Source organism: Stigmatopora argus, chromosome 2, assembly GCF_051989625.1.
Source record: "Stigmatopora argus isolate UIUO_Sarg chromosome 2, RoL_Sarg_1.0, whole genome shotgun sequence".
NCBI lineage: Eukaryota > Metazoa > Chordata > Actinopteri > Syngnathiformes > Syngnathidae > Stigmatopora > Stigmatopora argus.
Window position 1 is genome coordinate 14,861,587 of NC_135388.1, and position 14,680 is coordinate 14,876,266.

Sequence of the window (14,680 nt, forward strand, 5' to 3'; positions counted from 1 at the left end):
TTTGTTTTTTGACAATGAGTTGGAGATAATGCTGTGTCTGATATTTATACAACCTAGCAGGTAGCTGTAATTGCTTTTTCTGTAGTCACAATGGAAATTTGAAGAGGTTTTCTCCTCCAAATTAATATAAAAAATGTAATTTACTACTCAGTCAACAAAAAAAACATTAAAGAAAAAAGTAGAAAGACAAGAACCCTTTTAGATCAGAAGCTTATTGTTCAGAGTACATTTTCTTGTGCAGACACTGATTGATTAAGAGAGTGAGCGAGTAAGTGAGTAAGTGAAGTTTTTTGACCCCAGTGTCATCAATATCGATTATAGTATTATACATCCAAATTTTCCAATATTTTGAATGTGATTTTAATATCAAATGACAAGAAAGTACTTGAATAAAAGCTTTATGAAGATTAATAGCCTTGTCAAAATTTCTCAAAGTCAATTGCATTCTGGTTTGAGGTAAGCTTAATGTATTCATGTGCTTGGAATGCTCATTGTAATACAGACAACAAAAAATAAAAGCTGTGCTTTTGTCGTCAGCGTTTAAATTGAGGGCTGATTATCCCCCCCCCAACATATTTTCATACATTTGATGCAGTTTTAACGTGGCGTTCTGTCAAGTTTATCGCAACAGGATGCTATTTTGAATCTTCTGTATCTTAGAAATTAAAGTCACATACATACAAGGTATATCGAAATTGGCAAGTTAGGATGATGGAAAATGTGGATAAGTCTGAACTCTTAAGCAATTCTTTAATAACACTTTCAGTTTTCCATCCCTTGCTAACTACATCAAAAGCTTTATTTAGCATGTCAATTATCAACTCCAGCATTATTAATTGTGGTTTCTGTGCAAGTGTGATTGCACCCGAAAAATGAGTAGTTATTTATAAAGAATACTCAGATGCCTCAACATGTTCCTATTTACACGTTAGCCTGGCATTGATTGCTGGCTCGACTTCCTACTGTGTGTGATGCTGCGAATCGATCTGATTCTTAATGTGCGGTCCAGGCCTGACCGTTGGAACCATCCATTATCACACTTGCCATCTTAGAGGCTTGTCACTGCGGCCAAGTGGGAAAATGGCAAACAGTCATGGTTGTGACTGGAAGGCAGCGGTTCTCCTGTTTCTGTCACTAAACTGTTGCATAATTGATTGGTCATTGCCTTCCTTATTGAATATGTATGAAGGTGTTTTATTCATAGAACAAAGACATGTTGATTGCAACTCGTCTGGAACAATGCGTATTGTACACTATGAATTAAGAGTTGTTACCCTTATAACCACCTGTATGGACCAAGGCTATTGTCTTGATTGAGTGGACTTTATTGCTTGTATCACTTATTTGCATATAGAATCTCTTTATTTTGAGTGCAGCCAGTATTCACTGGCGCTCCAAAGTTTGGCTGGGAGATCCATCATCATAACACACCGAGGAGCTTTAATAATTGTTACAACATTAGCTTCTATACAACATTTCACTTGTGGGCTTAAGGTGCAATACTTAAATTGCAGTATACTGAGTTCCTGAGATTCTGCAAAGCTTTCTCTGTAGAAAGTTTCTGTGGCATGATGCCTGCTTGTAAATCATGCATATTAAATGGGACATGCAGCAGATGAGCCTACGCCTTGCAGTTGGACTTAAAGTATCATTAATTAAATATAATTTGCCCATGCTTTCTTACCTTAGTTCATGCCACATGCACACCTACCTCTGGATATTTTGACAACATTTAAACAAAAAAGGAAAATTTAAAAAAAGGGTTCTCATCATTATTTGTACAGTTTAGCCAAGGCATTGTCGTCTTGAAACTGGGAATTCTCAACTGACCCCCAGGATATTGACACAGCTCAGCTTTTATGTATGTTGATATACTAAAGAAATGAGCAAATCAAAATGATGTATTCTACCCAAATTTTTATTTCTATTTGCGTAATAAGTGTTATTTACACAAGGAAAATATTTTGTGAATTATTTATGATCACTATTATATACACGACTGCATATCTGTTGCAGTACAGATGTATGCACTTTTTCATTTGCTCACTATCATTCAGGAGCTGCTGAACTACCCTCTCTTTACTGACATTTTAGAAAGTCTACAGCCCTATTCACCTTGGAGTCTCTTTGATGATGTTGAAGGGATTGTCCTAATCCCGAGAGAGGAGGCTGCAGGGGTCTTTTCCCATGCTGAGGGGATGAAGCCACTTAATGGATCACAAAGTTAATAAACTACTGGGAGAACCTGATTGAGCTTCAGGAATAGGTTGAGCCTTATACTCTCCTTTTGGGACAGGCACCCATTTAGTCCATGCATAGACACATTGTCCTTCGTCCATGCCTAGATACCATTTTAAAAGTATTAATATATTCTATGCTAAGATGAAGAAGCAACCTTGTTCTTAGGTTCCTGCAAGTCTGTGATGTCCATAAAGTGGCTGGCTGGGTTGACCAAGATAAGGCTGTAATTTAAAATCCTAATTTAATAGTACAGGATTTTTTTTAAATTGAAATCCTAGAAAAGTGAAACATTTTCCTCGAGTCTTGAAGTATAGTATATTACCACAGAATATGCACTGTTGTGTTTGTGGTAGCTACATAGGTTATTGTGATATAAATGATTACGCTTCCCTTAAAACATTATTTCTTAAAGGATTCCAGATTTCTTTTAGATAGTAATGAAGATTACTTTTTGATTGTTCTTTTTCTTTTTACTGTAATCTTTGTTTTTGTCATGATTTCATTGGATGATGGAACAGCATGGACACTTTGTTATTTGTTCATCAAACAATGTATATTTCAAGACATTTTGACATAATGTAAATAATAGTAGACTGAGAATCTTCTTTATTGTCCAAGTGTGTGAGAGACACACATTGAATTTGTCCCCAGTATGTAGAGACACTAACAGCAAATGAAACACTCAGTGAGAAGATTCAGTAGGATGTAATACACATGGATAATGAGTCATTTTGCCAGGTAAAGATATAAGTAATGCAAAGGTGTCTAACAATAAAAAGTGACCTTGAAGTACCTTCTATTATTAAAACAGTGAAGACTTGGTACTCTCATGACTTGACTGACATCCTTTTTTTGTTACAGTAGCTTGAGGCATTACATTATCTTCTTCCAAGAAGACTTTATTTTTCAAACATAGTTGATGTCTCTTCTCTGGGAAGATATTCCATAATTTTAATGAATCAATCGAATTGAAATCAATTGAACTATATGGTACATTCAACTTCTCAGCTGTTGGTGAAGTTTAAAAAAGGAGAGTCGAGAAGCTCATGCGGATGCACTATGCTTTTTGTTTTTTTTTAACTTTCTGGCGGTTCTTCACCCTCAGCATGGCAAGGGGCTATCAGTAGCTTAATCAACCATAAGCAATGCCACAGCTGGTCTGACGAATTTGGGCCATCCCAGTTGCTGTGCGATCTGACGAAACAAAGCTCAGAGACACTGCTGTTTATCAAAAGGTTAATGGAAGGTTAATAGGAAAGAGAGCCGAACACATTTAGAAACTTTATTATAGAAACTGTGTTTTCTCAGAAGAGTTACATCATAACTGGGTAGAATGTGATGATGCTAATTAGCAGATCACCTTTTTTTCAGGCGACAGAAAGTGGTTTTATTTAGTATTTTATTAAAATCTGATCAATTAATGTGGTTGCCATTGAGTTTGATTTGGTTTTTGATTTTTTTAAACTAATTTATTAACAGCTTTTACCATACCTGGCATCTTATCCGTTTTTCCCGTATTTTATGTTTTTTCGATTATTTCAAATTGTTTATGCCTTATAACAGCTTTTGTACGTTTATTTTTTTATTTTTTTAAGTACGTTGTTTGTCTCCTTGTCCCCATTTCGGTTCTAATCCGGATCGTCTCGGTCACTGGTAGCAGAAAAAAACGTCGTCGTCAACTGCTAATATTGTCATGCTTTAAGCATGATATGCGCACGCGCATTCCCCTTTCACCCGTCCACCTTTTCACTATATAAATATAGCAATCAGCAAGCAATGTACCCAGACAGTCTAGCTGTCAGCGTCATACAGTAACATCTGCAAAATCTTGAATTTAGTGCATACGTTTAAGTGCGCCCTATGTGACTAAATGTGTGCCGCGTTGCATTTGTACTGTTTATTATCGCTTAATGAGGGGACTTGCAATCATTAATAAGGGTAGCAATTGGCCAAGGTTGACAGGTATGTTTTACAATGTAAAATAAAATCTCATTCAGTTATTCAAGTCACATAAAACCAGATGACAAAAAAACAATCAAAAATATCCATTTGAAAATGTAACATTTAGATTGACAGTGCCAAAAAACATATTTCAATCATATTAAGCACTTCTAATCTTCTTTTATTCAACTTCCCACTCCCCCATGAGCACATCCCTTGATGCTTATTGTGTGTTGTGACACAGATTGGAGAAAGCTGTGACCGAGGGGAGTGACCTCATCCTGATAGTCTATTTAGCTTTTTGGATAGCTTTTTTGAGGGTTAACCAAAAGAGTAGAACAATAATTCTACAACATTTTAGAAAAAGAATAAGACTGCATTTGCATGGATCAGTCCAAGTTACATCTAAGGTTGAAATAGCAGAAAAACAATCTTTGTTTTTTGTTTTTGTTTTTATCTCTTAGCTTTGCTTTTTTTCTTCAGGGGAGATATTTTCATCATAACAACTTTCATCTTTCTTTAGAATGAAGGTGTGGCACTCGCCAGGGGGGTAAAGATGTTAATTTTTCAATCTGATTTGTATTCTGCTGGTGTGTGTGCAACCTGAACGTGGGTGACTGGCCGTCAGAGCCCAGTATTGACTGCTTTGAGGATGTAATAGGGGGCGGGTGATGGGATTCAGGACATGAACCAAGTCTCTGCGGCATGTGCAGCAGAGCTATAGAGGATATAGGCAAAGCACTTTATCATTCTGTTGGACCCATGCAGAGATGCACAGGCCTCTTGTGTTTTAGAATAATGCTTCACCCTGGAATTAGATTCCATTGATCTGGCCTATGCTATAATTGCACAGAAAAAGGATGGATATGTGTTTTATAGGGGGTAAGCCCAGACATTTTAAATCCTTTAGCCGCTGAAAGTAGATTAAATCAGACAAAAGGCAGACTTACCTGATTCAAGGTGACTGGTTCATGGGAGCCGTTTTCAAATAACTCTGTGTCTGGTTTAGTTATCCACACCATGTAACCTTAGGCACTTTATTCCCTACTTCTTTTCACTGGCTCCTGTACATTTACTGTATGTTCTATAAACACTTTCCTGACCAAAATCATGATTCGCATGGTTTTTATATGTATAAAATTTATGATCAGCATCAGGAAAGTCACTAAATCCAGTAATAATGGTTGGTTGTAGCCCATAATAAAAGTACCACTTTGAAATCAAAAGCACTATATAGTTAATATTTATTTTGGAATCATAGTTACTGGACGCTACAGAACATATTTTGCCTTAATCTAAATCATACTATAATCAAACGTTCTTTCTGCCTTCATAAATGTATTGTAGTAATGCTGTTATTAAGTCTAGTCTTTAACACAATAGTTTTAATTGTTGTCTTAGTAGAGCAAAACATTGTATTTGTTATCAGTACAGTATCATTTCACAGCTCTTTATGACAGCTTACAGTGTGATTGCAATGTGATTCATCAAAACCAAGTAATACCACCTAAAGTAAGCCTTGTTATCTGAAAATCTTACTGACAGTAAAGTGATGTCAATCTATATCTGTCTTTTAAATGGCAGAATTTGTGGAAATACATTTTTTATTGGATGGATCTAGTGTATTGACTATAGCTTGTGCACAATACATTGGAAACACTAAAACTATACTGCTTCTGCCTACGTATAGCTGTTAATTAAACCGTTGAGACTACGTATATCATGCAGATGTTCAGGTGGGGCATGAGGTGGTTAGCACGTCTGCCTCACAATTCTGAGATTCAGGGTTTAAACGTTCATTGATTGGATTGATAACACTCCAATTTTTTGCCTGTAAATATAAGTGTGTTCGTGGATGGTGTTTAGTATCTATGTGCCCTGTTCTTGGATGATTAATAATGGTGTTCTTCTTCATGCATAACATTCAAGTCATGCATACACCCATTTGGCTCTTTTCTGCAGTGAATATAAATGAAGTATATCAAAATTCAAATGTTACATTTCTTGATCGACTCAACATTGAAAAATAAAAACATAAAATGATTATTCATCGGTAAATTAATGACGCACTGAAAATAGATTGGACTTTTTCATATAAATAAGTTGTTCTGCATTCTGTGAATGTCGAAGGCTCATGAAAATGGGAGGCCATCTTCAGCACACTTATTTTCAATTGTTCAGCCTGCACTCAGACGCCCCTACAAGTGGTCTTGGGTGGTTTGTTGCTATTAAGCATCGCTTCCGAGTTCATCTTGTTCTAAGGTAAACAAAACAAACGAAGCGGAAACCTTCTGCCTCGGACATAAGGACTTGTATTTCTTGTTTTCAATTTTCTTGCTTTATAATGAAGTATGCCGCATTATGTATTTTAAAATAAATAAATAAAATAACCATTTTGATTGTGAATAGTTTAATGATCCTTGGATGGACCTGTGCATAGATGTAACAAAATCTACTGTGATATGTATTTAAAATTATAAAGTATATAATAATACACACATTCTTCCTGAGAGGATGGTGCAACAGAAAATAAATGAGAAGCACTGGGGTAACGTAAAGTAGCAATCTTTCTCCAAAAAGATGACATAAATAGGAAGCTCAAGGGAGACGTCAGGATACACGTCACATAACCATGCACAAACCAGCCAACACACTCGCTTGAAACACTGGCAAAATGACATACGTTCAGTCACACATGCTTGTATACAGAGGATTATAAAGCTGAATTGTTGAGTTTTGCATCTTATTCATAATCATTCCTGTAATCCTCCAAACTTTAGTTGTTAATACAGACAGAGAGATTTCTCTCAGGGCCGAGGGATTATTTCAGTTTAATTTTTATAAACTGGCGGCAGAACTCTAATAATGCTGACAAATATCACAAGACAATGGGGTTGAAATGGCTCATTCCTAAAAAGAAGTTACAAGTTGTGTGTGTGTATATATATATATATATATATATATATATATATATATATATATATATATATATATATATATATATATATATATATATATATATATATATATATATACCTTGTAACATCTTTTATACAGTAACTACACCAAAGAAACTTCCCTTCACTTCATGCTGAACTGTTTTTTTCCTTCACCAGTTAGTGTGGTATTGATCCCTTAGTACTCCAAGGCCTCAGGCATCAGGAACTATTGATTTCACTTCAATTGTAAGCCTTTTTCTGACCTGTGTCCGTCTTCAGACGAAGGCTCATTGTCCAACCAACCTTTTAAAACCAACTAACAACTCTGTGGGTGCACCCAGTTTTTTTAAAGCATACCTACAAAATCACTATTTTCTGATAAAAAATCCCCCCCAAAAAGAATATTTCATCTTTACTTGCTACCAGTTTTAGACAATAATGTACTAGTCATAGGTTATGATCTACATTTTACCCTAATATCCATGTTACTAAATGAGAAAGTATAATTGGGCGGCTCGGTGGGGCGAGTGGTTAGGGCGTCGGCCTCACTGCTCTGAGGTTCTGGGTTCAAATCTAGGTCGGTCCACCTGTGTGGAGTTTGCATGTTCTCCCCGGGCCGGCTTGGGTTTCCTCCGGGTACTCTGGTTTTCTCCCACACTCTGAATTGCCCCTACGCATGGGTGAGTGTGCATGGTAGTCCGTTCCTTGTGCCCTGCGATCAGCTGGCCAGCGATTCAGGATGTCCCGCCTCTGGCCCGAAGTCAGCTGGGATAGGCTCCAGCACCCCTCGCGAATCTAATAAAGATAAAGCGGTTCAGAAAATGAGATGAGATAGTATAATTACATTAGATTGTGCTAATGGCATGTGGAATAGCAAAGTTCCACTGGTAAACATTCAAGCATTAACTTTGATTAACAATTAGACAAATCTGGCCTTTGTACTCCTGTTGGTCATTTCAACCTCACCTGTGGCAGTTTTGAGGTGGGTTCAGGTGTCAAGGAGGAAAAAAACCATTTATGTTTGTACATTTTTCTCCAATGTAGGAGGAAGATCTCCAAACTCTTTTAATTCCTCCACCATTCACTATTTAAGCAAATTCTTTTCATTCATTTATCTTCCGTACCACACATTCTCATCAGGGTAGCAGGGGGTTCCTGGAGCCTATCCCAGATGAGCGAAAGGCAGACTATCTCCAAGATTGGTTGCCAGTCAGCCATAGGGCACATGGACAGACAAACAACCATTCGCACTTACAGTCATCCTGCCACCAGCGGGAATCGAGCCAGGCGAGTGTACCACTACACCATCAGGGGGCTTTATTAAGCAAATCCTCCTTGATATTATTATGATAGCATAAGGACCACAAAGATAGTGGTTTCCTCCTTTCACAGTTATTGATCTTTATTTATGCGTCAAATTTATGTGATTAGCTTGTAATGAAAATATATGAATGACTGTATAGGTAAGAGCTAATTCCTACTATTCTTCGTTGTATCTGTTTCTTTGTGTATACTAAATAATATAAACATGGGTGGGTGACCAAGTGGTTAGCGCAACGGCCTCACATTTCTCAGATCAAGGATTTGATCCCAGGTCTAGATCTACCTGTATGGAGTTTGCATGTTCTCCCCGGGCTTGCGTGGGTTTTTTCCAAATACTCTGGTTTGTTGTTTGGTGGTACAGAAAATGAATGAATGAACAAGAAAGCCTGAATTAATCTGAAAAAAAAGATATTTCTGCGACTGCTTAATGCGATATATAGAATATATAGAAGACCTTAAAAATCAATATTAGGTGTGGATGCTCACTTGTATTGTGTGCGAAATTCAAGCATTAAAATCGCTGCCTTGGGTAGTACTTCATATTGGATCAATATGTGTTTTATATCTGCCATTACTTAGATGATGCGGTGATCAAATTTTATTCTTGTAATGACAATTTATGTTCGAGAGTTATCTAACACTCAAAAATCAATGTCCCAAATAAAAATCATAATGTAAACAATGAAACTGATTCTGGATTCTCCTTTGGCAATGTGGAATTACAGACAGTAAAAAGTGCAGGTGAAGATTGAGTCGTAAGCTTCTGTAGGCGGTCTCATTTCTTCCAACATATGCTTTATTGACTATGAAAGGGTATGGCTAAAAGTAATCCTGCTTCTGATAGACTTAGGATGCTTAGGTTTAAGTGTGCAACTCCAAAGTCCCTCGAGCAGAAGGCCTTGCGTTCGTCCTCCCTTTGTGCAGATGAACAAGATGAAGTCTTGGGTGTCCTGAGGAAACATCAATAGAACTGAAGAGAACACTTTACTTGGGAGGGGAAATAGAGTTTCTTCAGCTCGTGGGTCCCACGGAGGTATAAACAAAGATGGATGTCGACAGCTCACATGCCGCAGTTGTCTCAACTAATATGTTTAGCTGGTAGAATGCTGTTTAAAAAGCATACACATTAGTATCTTGGGTCTGGACCCTAGACAATATTGGGTTGATCATTTTGAGATTGCTCTCTAATTTTTTAACAAATTGTGTACGTCACCCCTGTAGAGTTTCCTGGTTTTGCATCTGTAAGTTTATAACACTGTCAACAAAAAAATTAAATTCTACTTTAATAGCTTTGAACATATATTATGTGCCTTGGGGCCTCAGTGTGCCTCTTAGCTGCATAACCTCACTACAGGAAGTAGGCTGCAAGATAATTAGCCATGTCCCTAATGGTTTAGTTATAAATGTTATCTTGCTGTTGTGAAGGGTTCGTGAAGCACTCTCCAAATGTTATCACAATAGTATGAAAAACTCAAAAGTACATCTGTCCTAAAGTTTGATTGAGTAAATTAAAATGTAATTATTAACCAAATAAAAACAATTACTAAAGTACAATTGGAAAATACATTTTTAAACTTGTACATCAATTGAGTATAGAGCCCCCACTCGCCAGAAAAAAAACATTTTTCAGAGTTTGAGTTTAAGACAACTGTTCACGCTCACACATACGTCGGTCAAATTTAATGTTAGACCAGCCTACCATGCTTGTTTTTGGAATGTGGGAGGACACCTGAGCACCTGAAGGAAACCCACGGAAGCCTGGGGAGAACATGCAAACTTCTCACAGTAAGGACCCACCTGGGTCCAACCCCCCGACCCCAGAACTGTGAGGCCAATGCGCTAACCACTCGCTCACTGAGCCGCTTCATCCTGTACAATGACTTGAATAAATCGTTTTTATTAATTGATGCGAACACAGTAAAAACAGCTTATTTTCCTGTCTTTTCAGTGAATCCAGATATGTCCACTGATCACAATCATCATAACCCACCTGGAGAGGATTATAAGGTGAAGGTCCGATCCAGCAGCGTCTCACTGACTGGTTCCATTGTCGTCATGACGATGCCGTGGTTACATATTCTCCTTGCTCTGTAAGACTTGCTGCATTCAACCCCAAAGCTAAATTCTAACCTTAGCATTTATCCAAGGAAGAAACATGATGCTCAAAATTAATTACAGGTAAAAGAGCACCAACTCCACACAGTGCTGGTCACACACACACACGCACGCACGCACGCACGCACACACACACACACACACACACACACACACACACACACACACACACACACACACACGCACCATGTAAACTGAAAGACATTACCTCTTATTTAAAAGACCATCTTTGTTATTTACTGAAGATTATTTCATAATGTACCATCTAAATCTATATTTATGTTAACAATAACAATAGTCTATTTTATAATAATAGAATTGAATAATAATTTATATTCTGTACTGTGTTTTTCTGACTATAAGGCCCCCAAAATAGACAGTGCACTTTTTAAGCCTGTGTGCTTTATGTATGAATTTTGATTGGGCTCAGTGAACCTATTTAGTTGGAGCATGACTGTCATACTGCTCCAGTAAATTGCTCAAGGCACACATTCCTAATTCATCAAACATAAAAATCAAACAAATCATAAAGAATAATAAATAAAACAATAATGTTAAAAGATAAAGAACACATGTCAAATGCAGTGCATTGATTAATGCACTAATGTGCCTTAACAGATGAGCCGTTTGTATCTATAAAAATTAACTCGTTTGATACTTTATCGCCCCAAAAATATAGCAACTGATCCGTGAAATTTTACAAATATTTTCCTTTTCTTGGGTTTACAGTTGATTTAAGTGGTATGTTTAAAATGTAAGGATCAGCGCATGGCTGAGGAAGAGAAATGTGGAGAGACATTTAAAAAAAAAACTGGATTTTACATTTTTTCCTCCCATCTTGTTTCCTTATCAGCCCCTGGAGCCTCTGGTAAAGGGTCCAATCTCTTCTGTCTCTTATTTTATTATACTTAAAAGAAATATGTAGATTGTGAGTTGATGGAATTTTTTGCCAAAAGAAAAATGGGAAATTAATTGTTTTACAAATGGCATGGAAGTCATTGCATAGGATGATTGCTGTACGAGCCATGCACTCTTTTGATCACACTGGATGTCCAAGGGAAGATGCCTGGAGCACAGATTTTGTCGTTTTTGTTTTTGCTATCATCTGAAAATATCACCATTAATATAAAATATCAATCATAAGTGTTAAATATTTTGAAAATCTTTTGTTATCTGTTTTTGTTTGAACCTTATCTTCTAATTGGACCTGTCATAAGAAAACATTACTTTCAGACAACCCAAAATATACACTAACAAATTCTCATAAGATATGATAAAACATCGCATTAGTAACTTATATTCCTTATTGTAACTGTATTGTTACATTAATTGTATTTTTTAAACGTTGTACTGGGAAATATGATTCATCATGAAAAAAACCCTGATGTTTTGAAATTGTTGTATTTATGCTTTGTAATTGCCCAAAATAATAATACTGTACATTAACATTGCTTTTTAAGTAAAATAATAAAAAAATTAAGAATGACACAACAATTCCTGATCGTCCTGATGTTTGGTCAGCAATTTTTTTCGCAAGCAATGGCATGAAGAAAATAACACCCTGCTTATTTGTACAGTAATGGATACCGGGAACTTGTCATTGTGAGGGTCAGGTAACCCTCCAAGGCGAGTGCACACACACACACACACACGCACACACACACGCGCACGCACGCACGCACGCACGCACGCACACACACACACACACACACACACACACACACACACACACACACACACACACACACACTTTTGAAACTTTTTCTTTTTGGTGATAAATCTACAATAATAAAAAATTAAACAGCCCATAGTTTTTAAGATTGTCCATCTTCACTAGCAAGCTTATTTTGTAGATTTTGGCTTAGGAAAATGAAACTGGATTTAATTTTCAGCAATATCCAATATCTGCTTAAAAGCTATCTGGAGGCCTCTGGAACGCCTTATTTTCATTGTTAAAAATCAATGCAGCATTGTTAGGTAAGGGGCAAAACTAAATTCATTATGTTGTGGACAAAAGAATGTACAAGATATTCGAAAAAAGTGGCAGTATTTAATATTTCATATAGTCTCTACTGAGCAGAATCATTTTAGAAAAATATTTTTTGGGGAAAAAAACCCACTACCTTGTGTAGTAAGGACACTTTAATAAACTTACATACTTTATGTTTCAGCATAATGTTTCTTAAACAAAACACTCCAAATGTTCCTATTTTGAACATTAGCAAAGCATTTTCAAAATTGAGTTGTGGCTGACAACAAAGCACAACCAACAAGCTCCCAAATTATCCTCACTCGCTGTATCATAATTGCCTCGTCCCTCTCATTTACTTTCTTCATTGAGTTGCGCACAATGATTTTGTGGTTTAATTTAAAACAAAAGAACAAAAACATAAAAACACACACAAAACAAGACCCCTTGACAGTACAAAAATAAAGGATTGTAGCCCAGTAGGAAACTTCAGCTTTTGTGTTGAAGTCTGTCGGTAAAATGTGCAGAGCTCAGACATTAAGTATAGCAAAAAGTGTGAGTTTGAACTGTGATTATTTGTGATCCCAAATAATAATTCTACATGTGACTTTTATACATGTCTATCATAATATCGTGTAGTGTAGTGGTGCCAAAGCAGTCTCTGCTTCTCTTTTTTTTTTTTCCCAATTAAAAAAAAATCCAACCCCATAATCAAAATTGAATGATCTTTGGTGATCCTTTAAATTACTAACATCATTTGACTGCTTGACATGCACATAAGAGCCTTACGTGGAGTTGCCAAAGACTGAAGACTGTATCTATGTATGTGTGTTTGCCTAAAAGGTCCTTTGATTATATATATATATATATATATATATATATATATATATATATATATATATATATATATATATATATATATATATATATATATATATATATATATATATACATATGTTTTGACGAAAGTTTGGCGACACTCTTTTTCCTTGTCGACGATAATGTCAAATATTTATTCATCTTATTAGACGTGCTTCATAACTGAGCAAAGAATACCCCGAGATTTGGTACAAACGTAAAGCTGGCATGCATAATGACTTGAATGGCTGGACATCGTAAGGCTTTTTCTTTTATGTAAAGTAAAGCTTTTATTTGTTTAAAAAATAAATACTATGTATATATAGTCAGGCTTTTTTCTTTAAAAATGACCATGTATATTAAGGGTTTTTATTAAAAAATGACCATGTATAGTAAGGCTTTTTTATTTAAAAAACCCGACCATGTACAGTAAAGCATTTTTCTTAAAAGACGACATAGTATAGTAAGGCTTTTTTTTCTTAAAAAATGACATAGTGTTGTAAGGCTTTTTTCTTAAAAAACAACATAGTATAGGCTTTTTTCTTTAAAGACGACATAGTATAGTAAGGCTTATTTTCTTTAAAAACGACACAGTATAGTAAGGCTTTTTTGTCTTTAAAAACGACATAGTATAGTAAGGCTTTTTATTTACAAAAAAGACCATGTATAGTAAGGCTTTTTTCTTAAAAAATGACCATCTATAGTAAGGCTTTTTTGTTTAAAAAAGACCATGTATAGTAAGGCTTTTTTTCTTAAAAAACGACATAGTATAGTAAGGCTTTTTTTCCTAAAAAAAACGACATAGTATAGTATGGCTTTTTTTCCCCTAAAAAAACGACATAGTATAGCGTGGCTTTTTTTCTTGAAAAACGACATAGTAGAGGAAGGCTTTTTTTCTTAAAAAACGACATAGTATAGTAAGGCTTTTTTTCTTAAAAAACGACATAGTATAGTATGGCTTTCCCCCCCTAAAAAACGACATAGTATAGCATGGCTTTTTTTCTTGAAAAACGACATAGTAGAGGAAGGCTTTTTCCCTAAAAAAACGACATAGTATAGTATGGCTTTCCCCCCTAAAAAACGACATAGTATAGTATGGCTTTTTTCCTTTAAAAAACGACATAGTATAGTAAGGCTTTTTTTCATAAAAAACGACATAGTATAGCATGGCTTTTTTTCTTGAAAAACGACATAGTAGAGGAAGCCTTTTTTTCTTAAAAAACGATATTGTATAGTAAGGCTTCTTTTCTTAAAAAACGACATAGTATAGTAAGGCTTTTTTTCTTTAAAAAAT

At 35.8% G+C, this 14,680-nt stretch overlaps 1 protein-coding gene across 2 annotated transcripts in view; it reads left to right on the top strand.

The window, feature by feature from the left end:
* Positions 1-10,738, top strand: part of gpc5a (glypican 5a) — a 70,325-nt gene extending 59,587 nt beyond the window's left edge. For both annotated transcript variants that reach the window (XM_077595105.1, XM_077595106.1), the window contains exon 9: positions 10,393-10,738. In XM_077595105.1, the coding sequence (XP_077451231.1) occupies positions 10,393-10,538 (146 nt within the window). In that variant the 3' untranslated portion in view covers positions 10,539-10,738. The remainder of the gene's footprint in view (positions 1-10,392) is intronic.
* Positions 10,739-14,680: the final 3,942 nt, after the last annotated feature.